At 38.0% G+C, this 24,938-nt stretch overlaps 1 protein-coding gene across 2 annotated transcripts in view; it reads right to left on the bottom strand.

Moving 5' to 3' along the window:
- The window catches only part of LOC103148178 (nucleolar protein 4-like), a 73,651-nt gene that overhangs the window by 19,927 nt on the left and 28,786 nt on the right, over positions 1–24,938 (bottom strand). For both annotated transcript variants that reach the window (XM_007566820.2, XM_016679017.1), the window contains one exon: positions 14,073–14,226. In XM_007566820.2, coding sequence (XP_007566882.1) covers positions 14,073–14,226 — 154 coding nt within the window. The remainder of the gene's footprint in view (positions 1–14,072; positions 14,227–24,938) is intronic.

Below are 24,938 nucleotides of genomic sequence, written 5' to 3'. Positions count from 1 at the left end.
ACCCAAACTGAATGCATCTTTCTACTTTTATTATGGCTCTGCAACAAAAACTTGCATTATTTAATATATTTAAATGAATTAGATCAACTCTGAATGAACGCTTAGCTGAGCAGCGGTGAGAGAAGCCAGCTCATGCAGAATGAGGGTAATTTTTAGGGGCTTTTTGGACATATTTAGGGTGGGAGGAATCACATGATGTCTCACAAGAGCATAAAGACACTCCTTCTTCCTGCAGTCGTCCAATTTTTTATGCTCCTCTTGTTCCCCCTCTGCCTTCTGGCTCTGCTTCGCTTCTCCAGCCACTTATCTACTTTCCTTCATTTCATTCTGGAGTATTTTCCCTCAGACTCTGATATTTTCTCCCTGTGCCTTTTGGACAGAGCAGGTTAGCATCTGGTATTTTCCTGTGTGAATGCAGTGAAGGCGTGTCAGAGCCGATATCATGTCGATCTGATTCTCTCATGATCGCCTTGACTTCCTGTTGGTTGTCTGCGAGTCGCTGCAGTGAGCTAAGCTGCTCATCGCAGTCCAGAGGCAGTAATGGTCAGCGTTGGCCTTGTGACCTACTTTGCACACACTGCAGGGGACGGAGCGGTGTGTGTGGTTTTCACAGGGATATTCAGATAAAGTGCCATCTGTTCTGCACATCTCACTGACTTGGAGAAGAGATGCTGATGTAAAAGTAGTGAAACACAAAAACTACCTCCCCCCCAAAAAAAACAAAACAGACAAAACAATATGCAGCTTAATCAGTAATACTAATAACCAATGGCGGGCACTGCTAGCTAAAGAGTTAGCCGTGCTAACCCTAAAGAAATATGCATAATCATTAACAATTAACGTTAAAGAACTACACCAGTATAGCACTTAATGGAAGCTAAGGCTAAAGCGCTACAAGTGACTTCATTTTAAATTATATCTGCCCTTTAAAGACTACAGCCTTCCAGTACTAATTTAATTTTACTTTATAGTTTTCAAGTTCTATAATATCTTCAGATAACGTATTTATATTTATATATTGTTCTCTACTGTCCACGTTTTATTTGTTCCTGTATGTTTCTTGTCTGAAATGAAGTTATTGGGAAAATGTAGACAGGAAACAGAACTGTTGTGAAAACAGACTTCAAAATAAGATCCTGAATATAAACATATAAACTACTTACTTCTTAACAGTCGATAACCAAAACTTCAACACAGATGTTTAATTTTTGTCAGCTGCAAGTTTACAAAACAGCCATGTTAGCATTTGAAATTTATCGGAAAAAATAAATTTAGTGGAAGCTAAGTGCGCTAAACAAATTTAGCTAAACTGCTAAAAAACTCATTACATATGTAACGTTGGAAACATCCTTTGGAAACTTGATTTAGATTTATCTCTAAATCAGCTACATTATCAACAGATTAGCATGAGTGTGTCCTCCAGTGCTTGTGATGCATAACATGATGCGTAGCCATGGCAATGAGGTTTTTTTTTAGTTAAACTAGCGCTATGCTAACTCACTTTGAGGGGATCCTGGTGCGTTTCCTGCTGACCTTCAGTTTTCTCCAACATTCCCCTCAGATTGCTGTCGTTCAGCCTCCTTGCTGTTTTCATGTCTCAGATCTGAGATTTTCCCTCCAACCTGCAGCTGTTTTCTCTCTTCAACTCGTCAGATTTCCTGAATTAAACTCCAGAAACAATCTCAGCTGACGCTACCAGATATTCAGCTTGATTCATAAAACTGACGAAACCACATTGTCCTAAATAAACTATGATGATTAAGCAAAACACAACAGAGGTTAACAGATTGAAAACTCCCATTAAAATGAAGCAAACATCATCGTGCTTTGAAACGGTGTGAATATTTCAGTAACTGAGGAACGTAAATAATTTCAGGTTTAACGCCTGCGGATAAAACAAGTGAATTTTCCTCAGGCAGGATGTGCGTCAACTGCAAATATCCCTCATAAAGACAGTGATACTTTCTATTTACTCAGAGCTAAAGATATTTAAGTTCTTATTTAATTTAAAAACAAGCAAGCAAATTGTTGTCTCCATGTTAAAATTCACATACATTTGAGCTGGACGGCTTTCCATATCTCTCCCTGTCATTTTTCCTCCCAACGGTTGGGAGAAAAAACCCGAGTCAGTTGGTTGTTTAACAGTAAATTATTTTTCTGCTGAGTATCCATTAATCAATTGGTGTTTACATAAACACAATACTTTGACTTTTTTGAATTTGGCACCGATAAACCAACAAAAGTATGAAAAAATTAAAACTACTATAATGTTGATGATCGCCAACGCCACGGCTGAGTTATGAACGCATCTCATATCTATCCGTCGCTGCCATGATTTTTAATAACTTATCATTAAACTACCTCATTTGATTTTATTTAATTTCTTATTTAAACACCGCCATCGCAAAATTGTGTCTTTTTTCCACATTAGAAGTCTATAGACAGAGATTTGTAATGGAAATGCAGCTAATAGGAGCAGAACCAGAGGCTGAAACATGGAGAATAACTTTCAGTTTCTGCTGGTTTTCCTCTTCCAGCATCCATTCATCTCAGCTCCTCTTCCTCACACCTTTCTCCCCCACCTCTCACTTTGCTCCTTCCCGTCCATCTCAGCCCCTCGCTGCACCGCCTGTGTGTGTGTGTGTGTGTGTGTGTGTGTGTGTGTGTGTTTTATCTCTCGCGGCTCCGTCTGCGGCCTTGAGAGGTGAAAGATAATGCCGGCAGCCCCTCCCTGCCAGCCTCCCACTCACACAGACTGCTTGAGGAGCACAAAGACCCAGACTATGGAGCGGCTCTCTCCCTCGACCTCGCTCCATGCACCACTCCTACACACACACACGCATTTGCATAAAACCCAACTCTGCTGGAGCACACACACACTCTCCCTCTCAATGTCAGCTCTGATTTATGATGCGGCGGCACCTCTGCATCATCTGAATCTGGATCCGAGTCCAGAACCAGCAGCTAGCTAACAGCTAACTAGATTTACAACAACAAACTATTTGACACGTGGGCCAAAATTGTGGAGTCGGAAGTAGTCAAGGACCAAAAAAGAAAATAGGACCAAAGTGCGGTGCGAGGGCCATCAGTGGCCCCTGGGCTGATTTGTGTGACCCAAAACTGCAACTCAAAAATGGTCCAGATTTGACCCACAGATAGAGGCAAAAGGTAAAATCCTGTTTATTCAGAGACTTTTCCTGAAATGATGGATCCAAATCTGCTGTTTTATTAAGTTTGGCTAAATATAGAAACGTTTAGGAAGATTAAAATCCTGTTCTTATTGCTGATAATAAATTTTTCAATCAAGTTCAAACTAGAAAACTGGATGCTTTTCTATGACGGCACATTAGGATCAATGTAGATAAATAGAAATAAATTTCTACCAAAAACGCTGAAATTTCTGAGTTTCAAAAGTTGGCAGTTTTTGGCTTAAAATTCCAAAAATCGAAAATGTTTGAGAATCTTTCTAATTGATGAATATCAATTTCTGATTTTTTTGGTGGAAATTTACTTTTTCTCTATTTACTTATTATTTTATCTACAATGGTCGTAACACCATTGTACACCAATCTCAAAAGAGATTTTCAAAACTCAAAATCTCTTGAGTTTTGAACTACATTAAATACCCATTTTGGAAACTTTTTGTCACGATGGCCACGATTGTCAAAAGTAGTCCCAGGCCAAAAAAAACAAAAAACAAAACTAAAATCATTGTAAGTAAAAACATTTTAAAACAACAAAAAAGTAAATTTCCACCAAAGAAATTTGAGATTAACCTCAGATATAAAAAATATTGGAAACTTTCAACTTTTGGAATTTTTCTAAACTTAAAAAGTCAAAAATGTTCAACATTTGAAACTCAGAAATGTTTCAAATTTATAAATCCACTGGAATTATAAATGTAATATACTTTGGGGTCCAAGGACTGAGCCCTGCGGTACTCCGGATGTGACTTCTGTTCACTCCAATGAGAAGTTGAAACAAAAAAATCCCCTTTCTTTATGTAAGACTGGAACCAGTTCAGCTTTTCCAGTCATTCTGCTGGCGAACGAACAGTTCAGACTGGAGAATCAGTCCAGAGATCTGATGTCATCTCAGCGGTATCCGAGACGTTTCTACATTAATTTCAAACTAAAGGACATTGATCAGAGTATCAACCTGCAGGAAACTATACACTTTACCTGAAAATGAATAATTACACGTCATTTTCATCTAGAGGAGAGGAGGAGGAAGGAAAGGTTTCCTTGACAACCATATGAAGGGAATTGAGAACATTCTGCAGAACAAAGAGGGACATTATACATCGTATATTTCAGGCTCTTAAGTAAATACTAATGGCCGCAAGACATTTGACTCTCGTGGTGTTGGACTAATATCGGCTGCTCATGTGGTAAAAAACACATTTTCCACCTTTGAACTGAAACGTTCTGAACAATAAGAACAAAAACAGCAAATAAAGATAAAAAAAAACAGGCTCTTTTTTGCTTTTGTTTGTTTTTTAGCAACAGATGTGTTGAGTTTAGCAGAAAGGATCGCAGCTTCATTTACATCCGCCCACACATGAGCAATAAACTCTTCAGCCTTAAAACAATAATTTGTCAAACCTCGTTGAAAAACCCAACAGTCTGTAGAAACTACAGGTTTACAAAAGATTTCTCACATTAAAAGTGAGGAAGACACAGAAAAACTTCCCAGATTTGACCCATGCCCACTTTTAACACCTTACTGTTAGTTTGCTGCAGGGTGACAGAGTTTTTACTCCCCTTATAATAAATAGTTAATAGATGTGTTATTAATTAATATCTAAGACTTTCATTAGTAACTGTGAGAAGGCGACTAAATCTACTGGATTCTTGCCAAATAATGAGCCAAATCTGTTCACCTATGTATTTTATCTAGGGTTTACTTACCTAATGCATAATAAACAGTTATTAATGATTTATAAAGTGTTTATAGATTAACTGATAACATAATTATGTATCAGCCGTCTATAAGGGGAGCCTTATTCGTTTCCTCTCTTTGTTATCACATGTAGATGAATTGCAGTCATAGGATCTTGATATTCTCTCTTTGTTTTGCATAGAAAGTACTCCTGGCTCAGCGCTTCTGTTTGCAGCTTCCTTACTTTCCTGGATGTTATCACCAGCTGTGTTTCCATTGACCATAATATTGCGCAAATAGAAAATACAAAAATAAATTTGCTTAATTGAAACACGGTAATTTTTTTAAAAAAAAGTCCTGTTTTTCTATAAACCTTTAGCGCTGGGATGGGGTGGTGTTCATGTGATCAACAGGTGGATGTTACTACTGACGGAAACGCCAAAGAAGACAACAGGAAATGGTCTTCTTCATGGTTTATTTTTGTTTCCTGTCCAACAATGTGCAGCTGGCTCCACCAGAGTTCTCACAGTTCATAAAAAGTTGTGTATCATCCAAACGTGTCGAATCCACAACTCTTAAAATGGCTGACAATAATTTCTGTAAAACGCTGCATAGGTAACCTCTCCCAAGTATGCAGGGCTTGTTTCTCCAACGCCTGAATAAGACGCTGACATCTCCTCTGATTGGCTGGTAGATGATGAGCGCTAGCACCAGACTGAACTATCAACATATCTTATATCTCATATCACAAATGTGCACAAAACTAAAATATAATAATAACGAATAAACACAATTTGATAATTACAGTGTTTCCATTAAATAAGAAAGGAAATTAAAATCACACATTAATAAGTTTGTTCATGTGATAAGTCATGATCCTCCAACCACTTCCTGTCGTCTTCGTGGTTTCCATCAGTAGTAACATCAAAGTGCCAAAACCTTTTTTATCAGAGAATAAGTTTTTTCAAAACTGTCGTCTTTACATAAAGGGAATTTATTTTTGTAATTTCAATTTGTGCAATTATCCGGTCAATGGAAACGTAGCTAGTGATGACGCTATGCTACAGTCAGACTGTTTTACTGTCCTCTTCAGACAAACTTTGACACCAGAAACCATTAAGAACGTAAAAAGGCTCAACAGCAGGATCTGTTGTTAGTTGGTGTAGAAAGACACTCATTCATTCGAGGTTATGGTGTGAAGGTACGGCGCTCCTATCTGCCCACAGAGACAAGGCCATGGACTGTAGTAAAACCAAACGGCTGCTCTCTGGGTGTGTCTGCTGCGCCTCTTTACTGTCATCTGAATTTAGCTCCAAACAGTTTCAGGTATCTCCAGGTTTCTGTCCAATAAAACAAGATTTAAATACTAAGAGATCAAAACGCTGTGTCTTTAACTGCTGGGAAAGGAAAGAGCAGAGAAACACCCAAGGACATGGGGAAGACAGGAAGTGAGTGCAGTGGAGGGAGACAAACATGGAGGACTATTGGAGATAAAACATCTGGGTTGTTTGGGATGAACATCTGTCTGATCTCCATCTCCTCCAGGGGAAATCTCTGTTCTTAATGTTTTTACCCCTTTTTCATTACAGTTGTTCTCAATCTGATACATTTGTTTTCACTCAGTTCTCAACTCATTTTCTTTCAAACATGTTTTATATCCATGGTTAAAATTTCAGAGCTGAACCTGCATAACACAGAGAAGCTTTAATGTTCCACACAAAACATTGGAAAATGAAAAAACATTTCCTGCATCATAAATTACCTGAAGGCTGCAGTTTATAACGTTTATAAAAAATAGATTTTTACATACTTGTTGAAATTTTCACCAAGTCATGACTGATAATCTGTGAAAACATTGAGCTCCTCTTCATTGCTCCTAGTGCTACCTTGAAACAACCAATCAGAGTCAGGAGGCGGGTCTTAGCGCTGTCAATCACCCTTGTTTTCTACAACCCTGGCGCTATCATAGTCTGTTGTGAAAGCTCAGGCTAGTTAGCATAGCCATCAATATTTCTCCATCATTACCACATTTAGCAGCAAGTATATGAGGATGATTGACAGCACTGAGCCCCTCCCTCCTGGTTCTGATTGGTTGTTTTTGGTTCTTCACACAGGACTAGCAGCTCAGGGAGGAGGTGGAGGACATCGATTGATTCACAGATTATCTGTCTCAAACTGCCACAACTTGCTGAGAGCTATAAAAACATATTTTTAAAAAATACATTCTGCAGCTCTAAATAAAGAGTTTTAGTTATTATGAAGAAGATTTAAGCAGTGAAGTAACTGCTAATGTGCTAATAGTGAAGCTACCTTTGAAAACATTTAGTTCACTTAGCTCAGCTAAACATTAAATCTACCATTGAAAGTTTACAACTCTCAAGCACCAATTTACTTTTTACAGTGTAACTTATATGCTCTATAAATATTGCATTTACATATTGCATTTATGTATATATTTTGTCACCTTCTGTCTTTTATTTTAATTTTGTTTGTAAAATTATTGGGAAACAAAAGAGAGAATGCGAGGACGGGAAACATTCTTCACGACTTCAAAATAAGAGCATTAATATAAACCTTTTACTATTTGAAGAATTAACAAACTTCAACACAGATGCTGAACTTTATTCAACTAAAAGTCTACAAAACTGACAAGTAAATTAGCACTTTAGGATTTATGGCAAAAAAATGAATTTAAAAGAAGCTAAGAGTGCTAAAGGTTTTTGAAACTAGCAAAATTACTGGAGCGCAAGAGGAAGAATTTACTCCATTAAGATATTCATAAAACTTTGACTCATTTAGACTCACTAACATAATTAATAAAACAATGAACATTTTAAAGTAAAGAAAAAAAACATAGTTAAAAAATTAACATTACAATGTTGACATAACTTATAAATAAGTTATAAAAATGTTAAATTTGAAGATAAGCCAACTTGATGAAGTAATAGAAAAAGCTTAAATAGGTAGGGGCAACTTTCTTTTAATTTATCTTAACTACACTAAAAACTTACATTTATTGTGTTAACCAAATTAATTTACAAAGGCAAATAAAATAAGTTTGACAACTTTATTTGGTTTCCTTTTGGCAATTTACCTTTTTTTTTTAGTTTGGGGTTCCTTTTTTTTTTCAGTGTAGTTAAATATACTTGGTAAAGTCAACTTATTTGAAGTTGTAGTAATAGCTTTTATTAAGAGTTTTGACACTACTGAGTCAAGTTGAGAGTAGTTTTTTTTAGTGTAGTGGAAGTGTGTCCACCACTGCTGAGGTAAAATTCAAGAAGACAAAAGTGGGTCAAAGTCAGTCAATCTGGTCCAGAACAAATACGCTTTCAAATTTAACTCGTTGCCAAAATGAAACATTATCAGAGATTTGTAAAAACCAAACCAAAAGTAAAAAAAAACAACATTAGTGTTTTTTGACAGACTGTTTTGTGACCCATTCTGAGGAAGTTTGGTGGTTTTTAACGGACCTGCTGGTGGGTGGGACCAGTTCAAGAGTCAACCATATACAACCAACAACATTCATACTGTAATAGGAAATACTACTCAAAAGGTAAGTATATAGTCACATTCCACGTAAATATTTAACTATACAAAAAAAATTGTGTCCCAGTGGAGGTGGAAGTCAACAACTATGGGTACAAATTTCAGGCTGAAGCCTTTTTATGGAGCCAACCTTTGCACACCTTCAATCATCCAAAACCATAAAGCAATAAAACACACAGACCTGTCAAGGCCTTAAAACCTCTCTGTGGAAATGTACACACACTCCCAAAGTCTGAATGAAAACACACCTAACTGGGTTTGTTGAGCAGAAACAAAGAGGCGTGGGCCGAGAATTTACAACCAGCTGAAATATTCGTTTTTTTGTCCAGTTTCTTCATCAGAGCTCATTTCACTCTGGAGAATCTACATTTATTTACTGATCCTCAAGGGGACATTGTTTATTTGTTTATTAGATACTCTATCCGAAGTGTTAAATATTAGTAAAAACAAATATAACCATGAGGATATAAATAATATATTTAATATAAAATAGACAAAAGAATGACAAGCTTCACATGGAAATAAGTTAATCTACATATAAATCTATAGAGACGACGCAGCGCAACGCAAGATCACTTACAAAACTACTCAACAACAATGACTAGCATCAACTTTAGCTGTCAAGTTGTCAACTTAACACAATAAATCTTAAATGTACACATGATAATATAACAGAAAAAGGGACGCAGTGCTTTGCTACTAATTGTTAACACTAAGAACTAGAAAAGTTCAGGAAAAAGCTTCAATTAAACATAAAAGAGGAGAGGGAAGCAGGGGAGCTATGCTAGCTTGACTATGACAACGATAGCATGAAGATGTGCTGTGGAATTCTGTGTTTCGGTTCAGTTAAAACATAAAAATGGCGACCTATACACCAACTCTGACAGATCAGCAGAGCAGCTGTTCAAATGAGCTAATCTACCACCACAGTGTTAGACTAGCTAATGGCAGCAGCAGCTAATCTACCACTGCAGTGTTAGCATAGCCAATAGCAGCGGTAGCTAATCTACCACCACAGTGTTAGCGTAGCTAATAGCAGCGGTAGCTAATCTACCACTACAGTGTTAGCGTAGCTAATAGCAGCGGTAGCTAATCTCCCACATTGATCACTTATTAATAATCTCCAAATAAACATCGAGCCTAAAAACATAAAACTGTAACAGACAGAATGTTCTGCTCTGTGTGGAAAATGTTTGAGCGTTTTATAGTGTTGAATATTGATACATATAGTGGCGTTGTCAGTCCGTTGCTGTTCAACGGGTTTACATGTAGCGTAGCCGACACAGAGTGCGAGAAATAAGAAGAATGAGTGTTTTTGAGTTGTTCTTTAATGTTTTTCTGCATTATTTTAACTTTGCTGTGGTGCACTGCTCTAAATTAATAATGCCTTCAGCTCCAGGTTTCATTTTAATGAAAATTTTCTACTGCACCAAACAGATGGCAAGAAAAAGAAATGGAGTTTCTTGTCTGCATGTGCAAAATTACTGAATGTAAACAACATGCAACACTTCAATAAATGAGCTCAGAGAGAACTTGGATTTATTTTTTTTACATAAATCTTCTATTAGTTTCCATTATCCTTTCCTTCTGTCAGTCATATCATTTAAACAGAATCTTTAAGCCATTTGAATAAAAAACTGGTTTCTGAATCAAACTGTGGGCCTGAAAATCGTAATCCGATTGAGTCGATAGACACTGAAAGTGTTGCATCTCCAGCAGACGCCAAAGTGACCAGAAACCTAAAATCACATGTAAAGATTTCAAAGACCCCCAGCAGTTTGACTCCGGAGGACGACACAGACTTATGTTCAGCAGCAATATTTAACTTCCATCACCATCTATTGTGAACTATAAATAGCAGCTTCTCCGTTTCCCAGAATCCACTGATAAGTGACCTGAACTCATTGCTCTCAGGCCGCGAGAGCAAGAGTGATAATAATGGGTTGAGAAAATTGCAACTGCTGCAACTCCATTAGGTCATTTTTCCACAAAAAGCTTCATATCGCAGAACAACAGGAGAAAATCTCTGCCCTGCGCCTCATTTTATTCTGCCTCTGCGCTGGAGAGCGTTTAAAGGGCTGAGCTCATGCTGATTTCAGAGCTGGTTGCGTTTAGCAGCATGTTGTAAAAGGTGCAGAGGTCTGAAGCTCCGGCTGCTCCAGACATCATTACAGTCAGGCAGGAGAACGGACCACTCCACTGCAAGGGAGGCGGCTAATTGCTCCTAAAGACCGAACTCACATGAACACACACCCGGTTCGTCCAGACAACAGGTCCGGCTCAGTGGAGGAGGGTGTTAATAATTAAGGAAGTCCTGAAGATACAGAAACATCTCAACCTCAGAGCGTGAAGCCAGCAGCTCAGTTATTAAAATTACTTTTCCTCTGGTGGGGTTCGAATCAAGAAAAGCATAAAAACACAATGACCCCTGCATGTTACTGTTTACATCTGGACACTAAGCGCCTGAGTTCAACGCTGGAGGACAAAAACACGATTATTTTACCTGCCTCCATTGAAGCCGCGCTGCTACGATAAAACGTGTTACCAAATGTTAACAAAATAAAACCTGGAGACGTCGGTATTAACTTAGTGTGCCACAGCAAAGGGAAAAAAGCGCAGAAAAACCGTTGAAAAACAACTGAAAACCACTCACTACACGCAGACACGTTGCCATAGCAACTGACAACAACGCCACTACACGTTTCACGATTCAACACCAAGAAACACTCAAACATTTTCCACACACAGCAGAACATTCAGTCGGTTAGTTTTATGTTTATAGGCTTGATGTTTATTTGCAGATTATTAATAACTGATCAATGTGGTAGATTAGCTGCTGCTGCTATTAGCTATGCTAACACTGCAGTGGTAGGTTAGCTGCTGCTGCTATTAGCTATGCTAACACTGCAGTGGTAGATTAGCTGCTGCTGCTATTAACTATGCTAACACAGCAGTGGTAGATTAGCTGCTGCTGCTATTAGCTACGCTAACACGGCAGTGGTAGATTAGCTGCTGCTGCTATTAGCTACGCTAACACAGCAGTGGTAGATTGACTAATTTAAACACCTGCTCCACTGATGATCTGTCAGAGTTGGTGTTTAGGTCGCCTTTTTTATGTTTTAACTGAACTGAATCACAGTATTCCACAGCACATCTTCATGCTATGGTTGTCATAGTCAAGCTAGTGTAATTTGAGCTGGAGGTGAGAAAACGGTTCACTGACAATGACTAGCATTGGTTTTAGCTGTCAAGTTATTAACATAATGTGCTAAATATTAAATGTATGTGTCATATATAAACAAAAAAGGGACCCAGTGCTTTGTTACCAATTTTCAATGGTATGACGTCAGGAAAAAGTTTTACACTGGAAGCCATTTTAAATATCCAAAAGGAATAAGTAAAACAACAGAAACAACAGATAAAATTAATAAATTTATTTATTAATTAGTCTTTGTAAACAAAATTGTCCTTCAAAAAAAGGTTAGTTGAGATAAAAGCACCAGACTGGAAACTTTTATTATCCATTTTTTGGTAGAAAGAGAAAAGCGACAAATAATGCAAATAGAAATAATTGAGCCAGCTTTACTTTAACGTGTGGTTAATTGATTTATTGCCCTATTATACCATTGCCATGATATTCTTAGAAAACAACAATATTGTCTTTTATCGCAATAACTTCTGGAACAATTTATTGACCAGCAAAATTTATTACCGTGATGAGCGTAGTTGTTGACAAATGCTAATTACTAGCATAACAAACTTCCTCTTTTCTCCGGACAAGTCTACTTTGGTAAAGCCATCCAAGGAGAATCAGGACGTCCCTCTCACTCTGATTCGTCTAAAAAGCAACGCGAGTTCCTGACTGACTTCGCAGACGGTCCGGTCATCTCAGGCGACCTTCAACACCGACGTCTTCAAACCGTCAGTCTGACTGAACCGACATCTTTTCCTCATTTATCATTGTTCTGCTGAAAACAGGAGGTGATCAGGGGCTTTTTACAGTAACGTGCTGGTGAACGTGTGTGTGTGTGTGTGTTGTGTGTGTGTGTGTTGTGTGCGTGTGTGTGTGTGTGTGTGGACCATCTGCTGTGCTGAACTGAGCGGCCCACTCCAGCTACAGGCTCTGACAGCCTGCTGGTTTGTAGAGTAGCCAGATAGCTTTAACTCTGGGTGTCAGGCCGGCCACAGCAGCAGCTGAGATCACATTCAAGGTCTCAGACAAATAATACTGTCATTTTTTTTCTTTTTACCAGTTTAATAAAAGTCTCATAGCAACAGCAGAGGTTGCAGCTGTTGCTACCGTCAGAGATTCTTCAGAGCAAAGTAGTGCTGCAGCTAATGGTTACTTTAGTGATCGATTATTGTGACTAATCGGATAAAAAAATGGCACATTCTGTTGATTTTTCATTTAACCACAAACTTATTTTATTACTATTAATAATAGTACTTTAAACGAGATTAGAAATAGGTGAAATGCATATAAAACGAATAATTCAGTACCTGCAGAAATTAAACACCATGACCAAGGTGCAACAATATTTCATTAATTTCTTAATTACAGTCTCTTTTGCTTGAACATGTGTAGTTAGCATTAGCAAAGCTAATTTCAACTTCACTTCATTTCTTGAAATATTATATATAGCTATAATAACATATATTATATATATTATATTATAACACTATATAATAAATAATATTATATGCTTATATTATATATAAGCATTAAATACCACCTAATACTATAATTCATCCAATTTTGTTATAGTCCATGTAATTTGATTACATATTTTCTATATACAAAAAGATAATTATTATTATACTCAAATATAAATATCTATATCTATATAGATATATATCTAGATAGAGAAAACCTTTCTGTTGACTTCACAACAGACTCATTCAGCTTCACTATTTATTCTAATCGAAAGGAGAAATTCAAAGTTGGTGGCTAACATCAGCCCAGAAGCTTCTGTCCCCCGGTAACCGACGGCAACAGAAAAAGGGGGAGGAGCTGTCAGTTACTGGTTGCTAGGTAACCACTGACTGTCAAGAGCAGCAGAACAGAACTTGATACACCTATAAATATCTGGAGAAAATAACTTTTGACTAAACAAAATGAATTCAAAGAACAAATAAATTCTGACAAACTTCATATCTATGATAATGTTGGAATAATACCACACGTAAGGATCAGCCAATCAACAATCTCCCAAAATTAAGGAAATCAGGGCAGATTTATCAATGAACCCCTAATTTGGGGGGGGGGGGTGCCTTTTTGTCCCCCTTTGCGATCAATCCATTTTCTGTTCTAGTGCTAGCTGTGGTAAAAACGTAGCTGTGTGAATCCATTTGAGGCAGTTGAAGACAATAATAAGATAAAGATGCACACAAACTGACCAAACATTGAATTTAGTAGTTTTTCTCACATTTACTGCATCAGTTAGGACTTCCAACCTGACCAGGATTACTACCTGAACTTCAACATCAAGTCAGGGTTGATAAGAAAATTTGGAAATTTCCTGTCAACTCTAAACATTTTCACTCAAAAATCAGCAGAAACAATGACACAAATCTGCGCTCCCAGCTGCTATCAATCAAATCTTTCCATTTTTCAGAATTAAATCGATATTTTTGGCGGCTCCTACCGTCGTCGTCCTTGCTGTGGATGTTCTGGGGACTGTGGCGGATCCTCTCCGTGCGGCTGGCTGGGCTCAGGTCCGACACAGCGCCCAGATCAGCTGCTAGCCACGTGGGCTCGCTCATCTCTGCCTCCTCCTCACTGCTCAGTGAACTGTCATCCTGAAAAACAAACGGAGAAAAAAACGCTCAGAATCAACATAGTTTCCTCTCATTTTAGCTTCATTCCAGCGTTAGCTTCTATAGATGCCTTTAAAAATCCACAAATCGGAATTACGAAAATTAAGGAAACACGGCGATTTTGATGAAGCATGTTTTTTTTGATAAAAGGATTTTATGCTAGGATGAGGTGGTTTAGTGTATTTCACAAAACTCCAATGGAATTTTTTTTTCCACATCACGAGTGACAGGACCAACAACAGGAAGTCACTACTGGAAGAAACAACAAAGAAGACAACAGGAAGTAAAGGAACATTAATATTAATTGCAGCGTTAGTCGTCCAGAAACTGTGACAGATATATCTTTCAAGTGCTGGAAGAACTTTAGCAGGTTTATTAAAAACCGTATGATGAAGGTTGTTTCCAGGAAAGTTTTTTTTCTTTTTATAATCCCCAGAAAGGATGCTAATTATTATTTTTTTTATTAAAAAAATGCTAATTCTTTTGACGAAATGTTACATTCATAAATGTAAAATTTTAAATGAAACACTATATTTTCTTAATTTTGTCAAGGATGTCACAATAAATTTAATTCAAATACAAATTCAAAAATATTTTATTGATCCCAAAGAAAATTTTAATTAATTAAAAAATAAGTATTAAATAAATTGTGATAAATGGTAACGTTGTTGTTTTGAGACTCTGTGTTTATATCATCTGTAAAATAAACCCTTCAGAAATGATCCCCACTATAATTTGGATTAAAATCACTAACAGGATCGATGGAAGCGACTTTAATTGAACCCAGATTCCAGGGAAATACTTTCACTGCTGTCGGGAAAAACAAAATTAAACCGTTTTATGGGAAAAATGGGATTTCTGGGAAGGACCAGAAGCAATTTTCCGTCACTTTATGCAACTCAGAACCAGACGAAAGCTTTTACCAAAACATGAGTTGGTTAATATGACAGAGAGTTCTGAAGCGAAGCTGCAGAAACTGATTAACACAGAAAGAAGACGCTGCGACTTCATGCAGCTCAGGAAGAAATGAAACAGGTATTTATAAATGTTTTACTTCAGTCACAGTTGGATGGTAAACCTGGAATAAGAAGCAGGGAGGTGTTGAATCCAACTTTTACTGGAGAAAACTAAAATGTTTCACGGAAGCAAACTACGATACAAGACATGTCAATTCAATTTGAATTCAATCAAAATTCAAATTCAAAATTACTTTATTAATTCCAAAGGGAAAATAAATTATGTTGTAATTCATAAAAAATGTTTTCAAATACTTGTAGATGATGATCTCCTGTAGCTGTCTGTATTACAGCAGATCAAAGAAAGCCTCTGACTGAAGACAGCAGCATTTTTTTGTTTACTTATTTTGAAGCATTACATTAGAAAAGCTTGAATTCAAAATAACTTCCTCAATTTCACAAAGCTCGTATGTTAGCTGCATACAAATTTTCCAGCCCGAAGGTGTCTGTGCCTTACCAGAGGCACAAATGCAAAAAAAGCGATAACTATAGTGTCATTTTTCTGTTATTAGAGAATCTAATGAGAACACTAATCGCAAATCGTAGACGCTAACCAACCTGTTCCAATGTAGGCAATAGGAAAATTAAACTGCAGTACCCACTGTTCAACCAAAGAGGGCAGCACTGAGATGGATTTAGGCCAAAAATTATAGATTTAATCAAATTTTCCTCAGAAATGTCACAATTTAGACATTTTATCACCAAAAAAAAAGTTGATTTAGGGTTTGGTTACTCTTTAAATCAGGGGTGTCAAAACTTTTTGCCCTAGTGGCGAAAACTGGCAAATTTAAACAAATCTTTGTATAATTAAAGATCCAAAACTTAAATAGGGGATTTATCTTTTATTTGGTTAACAGAATAGTCCTTTCATGTAACAGAATCGTCTTTTTGTCCTCCAGCGCATGTGCAAAACTTCTGTACATAAACAATAACACCCAACATGTCTGTAAACTCGTTTGACTCAGTTTGTGTTGAAATCTACTCATCTGTTTTAAGATAATCCTCATATTCCTCAACCAGGACAGCTGGTGAAGATCTAAAAACAAACATCAGACGTTGGGGGAGTTTGAGCTGCAGGTTCGTCCTTCTACCTGCGCTGATTCAGTGATTCAGCAGTGGCTCAGTTCTGGTGAACAGGACTTCCTCCGATTGTCGGTGAATCAGCCGACATGGCTGAACCAGCAGACAGGACATCAGGGGACTGTCGCTTCAAATCGCCTTCATTCAGAGGAAAACTTCCCGCTCTGCCAGCGGCAGGGCGTTTTCAGAAAACAAGGACGTGTTAAAGAAACGATGCTATATCTGCTCTTCTCACTGAGCTTTGCAGGAAACGGATCGTTCCAGGTGTTACATCCGCAGGTGAGAGGTGGATCGGTTGTGATTTAAATTTCTCACCTCGGCTCTTTGTGACACAAAGAGACTCATTTGTTCTTTTGTCTGATTTTATTTACAGAAACAGGAAAAAGTAAGTATGAATCACACCAGAGGTTTTTCATGTTTTCCCCAAGAAGCTGCTTAGATTTTATATCAAACAGAAAGCAGTGGAGTAGAAGAAAAAATACTAAATTAAAAATCAGAAAAATGTAGCTTAGCTTCTGGTCTTCTGAACATCTGGAGAACTAAACTAAAGATTATATTTTCTGTGTAAATTATCTCAATCTCTGTTACATTGGAATGAAACCCTCTGTGTGCATCTGAAGTCTTGACACAAACTCTATTGAATGTTGGTCTGAACTTTGACTAGACCATTTGACTAGACCAAAGTGAGTGACTGACTTCGCTTTGCAAGTCAGTCACTGCCTCCATGCATTGCTAGGCAGGGCCCAAAAATGGAAAAATACATTTTTTCATTGCATTTTGCCACTATCAGTGGTGGGGAGACTTCCACTAATGCGCTAGTAGCATAGATACATTTTCATTTAGAGTTTTAGTGCTTTGGCTAAACAATATCTCCAGAGCTGATTCTTATGTCAAATAAGAAACAAACAGAAACAAACCAAAACATGGACTGCATAGAAAAAGATGTAAACATGAATAAAATATCTAAATGCATTATAGAGAATGTGAAATGTAACATTAAAATAACACTGGTGCCAGAGGGCTGTTGTCAGTAGAGATGATCTGAATTAAAGTTAGCGCGTTAGCATTAGCAGAGCTAAAGTTTATGATTAGCTCTTTCTGGTTAGCGCAGCTCCAAACCTTCTGTGTTTGTCTGTCAGATAAAAATCGAATGAAAAGTCGTAGTTTTAGTCAGACTCTCAGTGTTTGCATTTTCTGTGAGGCTGAAAGCAGGGAAGCCGGAGAGCGATCCCAGGAAATCTCGGTGTGGCATCTTACTCAGCGCTCAGACTTTTCCGAGGCCGTTCCTTCCCAGCACCGAGGAGCATGAATCAACTCTGACAGCTGATCAAATCAGAGCTGGCTCTAATCTACTCTTAATTCCTGCTCAAATACTACCAGCAGCAGACCCAACAGCGCCGTCTCACCGCCGGTCAGCCGCAGCGCTGCCACCTCTAAACGTCTTTACTGCACTGAAGCGCCGCCGTCTTTACCTCCGACCGAAACATTTACTGACAGGAACAAGGCAGATGTGTGACTTCAGGAGGATTATTGTTTGTTTATTCCCAGAATAGAGAGAAACCCAACATTTCTTCTACAGGACTCTTTCCACACAGAAACTGTGTGGAAAGAGTCAACACACTCTAACCTGAAAATTATTGCAGGTTAGAAATCTAAATCTAAATTTGCAAAAATCAGGAAAATTAAAAATATAAAACAGTTTCAAACGGCCTGAAGCTACAATGTGATGAAAAAAAAGTCTCTACTGTATCTACACTGTAAACATCCACATCCCGGCCTCAGGCTTTCAAATGTAAATAAGCAGCAATGATCACACAGCACAGGGGTCTCCAAACTGTGGTTCATGGGCCATTGGTGGCCCTCAGAGTGTTTTTATTTGGCCCCTGAGGCAGTTTATGAATGATGGTTGGTGCAGATGGAGACTTTACTTGAAATAATGGTAAAACTATCACTAATGTAATTTTAAATACAACACAAAGTTTTCATCTTTGTAGAACCAATCATCAGATTCACGTCGATCCTGAGACTTTTTGCTGACAAGTTGATTTTGCTGCATCCAAAATCAGATTTTATTTAATTTTTTAACCTTGGTAAACAATAGGCAGCATTTTGAAAGAAAGTGACCCAAATCCTGTTGCTATGCTGAGTATAAATTTGTTCAGTTAAACCCAAAAGAATTTGAAAACTATTTGTTCAAGCAGACATGCAAAAAACAAAGTTCTGGATTTACAATGACTTTGTACATCGGCCTACCACAATAAAACAGGTAGTCATATAGGAAATTAAAATTTATTTTAACATTTTTTTAATTTAATTTTGATTTGTATGATTTGTTGTTGTTCGCTTTCGACCAAAAACTGGATAGTGAACGTCTTCAGTCTGGTGTTTCCTGAGACTTCATAATTCATTTTATTTGTTTTGTTTATTTATTTTGGACACTTAAAATATTTTCCAGTTATGCCATTATTACTATAATATTGGAAAATGGTCTCAAAACAACAATATTATCGTTCATTGCAATAATTTCTGGAACAATTTATCATGCAGCAAAGTTTATTATCATGGCCTATTTGTACAGCAACAACAACAGAATAAAATTGACAATTTTGTTTGCCTGACTTTAGTTTTTTTAGCCCACTTGTTCTTTTGACTCAATAATTTTGGCCCAGGTTAAAAAGTTTGGAAGCCCTGATAGAGCGGCTCTGAAGTATCACTGATTTAAACGAGCAGATGTCAGAATCCCCTAATAATCCTACATTTATAATAAAATATCAGAAAACACGTTTTCAACTCAGAACCTCGTTTTTAATAAATAAGGAGCAACTACGTCGCTCTGCTTTCTGATTTAAACAAAGAGTGTGTGTGTGTGTGTGTGTGGGTGTGTGTGTGTGTGTGCTCCCAGATTTCCCCAGTAAAACGGCCGGATCCGGTTCTGTAGTCCAAACCTAATCAGGTTAACCACCGGACAAACGGAAGGAACCGTCGTCTTCCTGCCTCTGCTCATCTCCTCTCCTCACTTTGCCTCTTCCAGAAAAATTAAACCGTCTCTCAGTGAATCCTGTTTTCGTTCCAGCAGCAATTCACAAACCCAGTGAATAAACAGTTCAATAAATCAGAATATGCTCATTGTTCAGGCTCATTTGCGCCTTTTTAGCTGGTATTAAGAATAATTTTCAGTAATGCTTCATTTCTGTGTTATAAAATGTGTTTTTAGTTACATTTTTATGTTTTTTGTGGTTTTTCATCCACATGAAAACTCCATTTTATACAACAAAAGACGATTATTTGAGTGTGTAAATGGGAAATCTGAGATTTACGGTAATAAACTTGCCATGGAAAAATATCATCTTAAAAAAATTAGAAACCGTGCTCAGGGTTCCTCCCAGTATTTTAAGCCTGGTGGGTCACCAGGCTTAATTTTCTGTCCCACCAGGCTGAGCGATGTTTGTCAATATAGGATTTTTAAACAGATAAAGACAGGTTGACGAGTCTCTTTGGTGAGACTGTTTACAACTTCAACAAAAATATTGACAAGTTTAACTTCAATTATAATAAAACAATTGAATTGCAAAAAAATAATATGTATTTTTTTAAGACTTTGTAGTTGGTGTTTACGTATTGTTAATAGCACATAATGCTAATGTAAGTTTAGCTTAAAACTGTTTACTACTAAATGAGTTTCACTAATATTTATGCATTTCCTATAAGAGAATTTTAAATTGAAGTACTTATAAGGCAAAACTTTATATTGGGATTTTATGTAATAGACCAGTGTTTCTCCACCCTGGTCCTCAGGCCCCCTGCTCAGCATGTTTTAGATGTGCCTCTTTTCCAGAACAGCTCAAATGATTGCATGACCATCAAGTGCTGCAGAAACCTGTTAATCACCCAGACATACAATTCAGGTGTGGCAGAAGGGAAAAACCTAAAACATGCAGGACAGGGGGCCTGAGGACTGAGAAACACTGTAAAAGACCAACATAAAATAGTCAATTATTGTGAAATATTGTGAAATTTCCAGATTTTCTGTTAACTATAAACAATTTTTAACTCAAAAACATGGAAGGCTGCAGGACGACCGCCCCAAATCCACCAGAAACACCAACATAACTGTCCGAGTGTCTTGTTAATGACACATAGAGCAAATGTAACATTAACTCAAGGTAAATCTGTTGACTACTAAACGAGCTCCACTAATATTTATTTATTTCCTACATGAGGAGTTTCAAGTTAAAGTATATACATGGCTAAACTTTTAGGTATTTCAACCAAAACTGTATCGTATTTGGATTTTAAGTAATGGACAAACACTAAATAGTCAATTACACAGAAAACTAATCCAAGGGCCACAAATGGCCCCTGGGCCGCACTTTGGACCCTTTTGCACTGGATCCTCATCCACACAGGTTCTTGTTAAAGAGCTTGATGGTTTTCCTTCCTAAAGTCCGTTTTAAACGTGCTCAGTGGCCGCCGCCGGTGGATTCGTCCTGGCGTTGGGGGGCGGGAGTTTTCCTGCTGCCGTTTTTCTTTGTCTTCTTTGTTTTAGCGCGATGCTGCAGAGCCGGACCCTGAAGCCCAGCTAGCTTTTCATCCTGGCATCCTTCCACCTCCCTGCCTGCTGCACCCCCATCTCCTCCTCATTTATCTCTCTGTCCTCCCTCCCCCCTCGTCCTCTCGCTCCCTCCGTCCCGTCGCCACGCCGACCCATCCCCATCCTCGGCTGCCGCCGCCCACGCCGGTCCGACTCCACTCTCTATCTGGGATGTTTTCCTTCTGCGACCATCAGAAGTGAAGGAACGTTTCTCTTTTTCTCTAATTTTTTCCCTCAGCATGTTTGTTGGTTTCCAAGGAAACCTGGCCAACATCATCATCATCATCATCATCATTCCAGATTTCATGGCACTCAACAACTGGCCTGTTTGTTGTCGTTACCATGGCGAAGGGACCACAAGCTTCTGCCAGATCCAGCACATCTTTTTTTTTTCCTGTTCATTGATGATGGATTATTACGAGAGAAGAACCTGATGAGAAACGTCAGACGCTGAAAATGCCGAGTCACTGGTTGCTATGGCGATACCAGCCTTTCAACGCACACACAGTAAATAAACTCCAAAACAAAACAAACTGTTATTGTTGCCCGTTGGAGGAGGTACTTCAGTAGTTTTAACACATAGTTCCTGAAAGTCTGAACGGGCAGTGATGCGAGCCTCGGAATCCGCCATCTTGGTAGGCAAATGCAGCACAAAACATAAAGGAACCATGACTTCGACAGCAACAAAAAGAAAATGCCAACACTGATGAATGTGCAAGAGAAAGATGGACCGACAAAAATCACTTCTGTCACAATCGACACATATGAAACAGAGAATGCGTTTCCATAGCAACTCCGGAGTGACTGCCATGACAGTTGGCTACGGATGCCTACCAAGATGGCTGTCAGTTACAAAGTTTTGGGAACTGTGACGCCATGATAAATTGTTTATGAGGAACATTTCATAAATTTATGAAAGTGAGAAAGACGGCATGTTTAGTACGCTTTAATCCAACTGCGGTCCATTTGTTTAGAAAGTCCAGTTTGTTTTGGGGGTGTGACCAAAAAACTCAAAACCAAAAGCAGGAAGTACACTTTAGCCTAGCGCTAGCAGGAGAAATGGTTTGTGGTGTTTTACTGAAAACAAGAGAGAAATCATCCAACCGCTAAAATCTGACGTCACTCAATTTGTGTTTACATTTCGTGAAGCAGGAAGTTGCGCTCAGTGTCTTCAGAGGTTTTTCTGTCGCTTCCTTCAGTGGTTGTAGGTGCAGCTATTTTTATTGCCCTAAATTTAGCATTTATTGCTATTGTTGGTGTTGTTTACTACTGGTGTTGATTACCAAGGGTTAGGGTGGTAATCAAACATCATTTCTGTTTGGTGGTAAACAAACAACAGAAACGAAAAAAATTAGTTCAATTGGTGGTGAACTAATGTTGTTGTTTACCATTAGTAAAAACACCATTTATGTTGTTTCCCAATATAAGTGGTTAGTAAACAATGGTTTGTATTTGTTAGCTAATCAACATCATTAGTAAACAACCGCAACAATAGTAATGCATGCCATATTTCAAGCAGTGAATGTAGGATTTATTGTGTTAATGTTATATTTAATGGCAGTTGGTGACATGGGCATTATGGGCGACCACCCAGGGCTTCATCTTGTCCGGGACGGCATGAGGCCTCAGCTTATTGTGACGTTTGAATTGGTAATGATGCTGGTTAAATTCATTTCAGCTGAGTGTTTAATATCTGGAGAAGCAGTTCTTATCATATTTCACATTTTACTGAGTCATGTAGTGCGGGTCGTGGTCTTGGTCTTTGACTTGGTGTCGGGTTAGGTGGGTTGACTACCACAAACACACACACGCACGCACACACACAGGAAGTGGCGTATAAATCCGAACCCAACCTGGTGGATCTGGTGGTAAAATGTGAGGAATTTACGATCAGGCATTGAGAAAGACACAGACAGGTATTGAGCTTTACAGGACCCCTCATTCAGGCTGCATCTCTCTCTCTCAGATTGATGAGGGGGGAGATATTGATAAGAGGTGAGCTACACACACACATACACGCACACACACGCATGCATGCAGAGTGCACAAATTGGAGCAGGCCAAGGAGCTCCACTGCAGAATATCGATTGCTGAAAAAAGCAGCCATGAAGAGGATGTACGTGTGTGTGTGTGTGTGTGTGTGTGTGTGTGTGTAACCACTAAAACACTCTGATTTGATGCAGCACCATCTGTAGCATCCAGAAACACAAAGAAAGGTTCTGGTGGTCAGAGCCACGGTTCCGTCTGCCTGTCGGGTTATAAAAAGCATCTCCAGCTTGAAGCACGGTGGAGGCGGCCAGCCGTGATCGATACGCCGCTGCCGACCTTCACAGGATGAGGGCAAACATGACTTTGACATGAGGAGAGCAGGGAGCGAGTGTTTTGGCTCAGGCTGAACCCGACGCCGCGCTAATCGCCCGGCCCGCTGCTTCATTAGCCCAGAACTTATCGAGCTGAAGGTTTTTCTCTCCGCGGATTCAGAGGCGCTTTCTGTCGCGATCCGGCCGATCCATAACGTTTCTGTTCTCCGCTCGATTTTGGTCGGGAGCCTTTGATAAACGCTCTATGGGAGATTTTTCAGTGCATAACCTGAAAATCGCTCTGATAATGTTTGAGTTCAGACAGAGCAAGAAAAAAAAACATCTGAGTTGGTGATGAACGAAGTTTCTGAAAACAAAAAAATAATAATTCCTCTACAACATTATAACAAAGACTCAGCAGAGATTTAAGTTTTATTTTGAAGGAAGTGAAATCACTGATGGGTCAGGAAAAAAAACTGACTTTAAATTCAGATTATTCTTCATTAAGATACTGAATAGAAATTAAAAAATCATTAAAACCGGGGATGCAAATGATGAAAATGTTAGTAATTAATCGTCAATCTGACAATCAATTATTCCGACGATCAATCAGTTATTCAGATTAATCGATTATTATGGCAATTAATTCAGTATTCTGATAAAAATCAATTATTTTCACAATTATTCAGCCGATTAATCTGATACAAAGTTGCCACTTTCTGCAGTTTTTACGTTTAACCTCTCAAGCCTATTTTGCACAATATTATAAATTGCAAATAAATATTTCAATAAATTTTTGAGCAAGAAAATAAACATTTTATTGTCTAAAATTCAGCATTCCTATAGTGAATGGTTGATCATTTGTAGCAACATGTGAAAAGCTCAGCTTTCTTCTCATCATATCAACACAAACGAATCTGATTATTGTAAAACTATCAATAACTGAACAGAAAAAGGATCTTAATAGCAGATTTTTACAGAATTGAAGCCAAAATTATCGCATTTGAGGAGTTTTGGTTAGACATATTTTTTAACCTTAAATGCAAAATGTACATATTTATTGTACAGTTTTGGTTTAATTCCTGCTCTGAGTGTGTTGATATTTCAGTAAACTGGAGTCTGAATATTTAACAATTAATATACAGAACTAAAATAGGTGACGATTATTTAATTGATTAATCTGATTAATCTGATTAGTCGTTTCAGGCCCAAAGAAACAAGAAGGTGAGTGATAAGAAAAAAGGTTATTGCAAACAGCTTGTTATATTTTAAAGGTTTTAAACTATATTGTTTAAAGTTGTAACAATAAAGAGGAAATTTGAGAATCTCTGCATTTTCTGCATCTGTTCAGGTCAAAACTGTCTTTGGAAAAGAAACAGAAGTAGAACTTCGAGTTCAGATAATCTGAGACTTTTCAACATTTCAAGTTAAATCCCAACAACAGAGGAACAGGAGAGGCATAAAAATGAATCTCTACACTTTAATGTGAATCTCTTCACTTTAGTAGATATGAATAAACTCTGGATGTGAGTAAAACTCGGATCTGCAGCAGAACCAGGCGCAGCTACGATTACACGACTTCAGCAGAACATCCAACACAGCCACACACTGGATTAAATATTCTTTGATTAGCCAAAACAACAAGATGCAGGTCATTACCCTCCGAGTGTGTATGTGTGTGTGTGTGTGTGTGTGTGTGTGTGTGTG

This window comes from Poecilia formosa, unplaced genomic scaffold, assembly GCF_000485575.1.
Source record: "Poecilia formosa unplaced genomic scaffold, Poecilia_formosa-5.1.2 Scaffold200, whole genome shotgun sequence".
Taxonomy (NCBI): domain Eukaryota; kingdom Metazoa; phylum Chordata; class Actinopteri; order Cyprinodontiformes; family Poeciliidae; genus Poecilia; species Poecilia formosa.
Note: the sequence above shows the minus strand (reverse complement) of the source record. Positions and strands in the feature narration are given on the sequence as shown.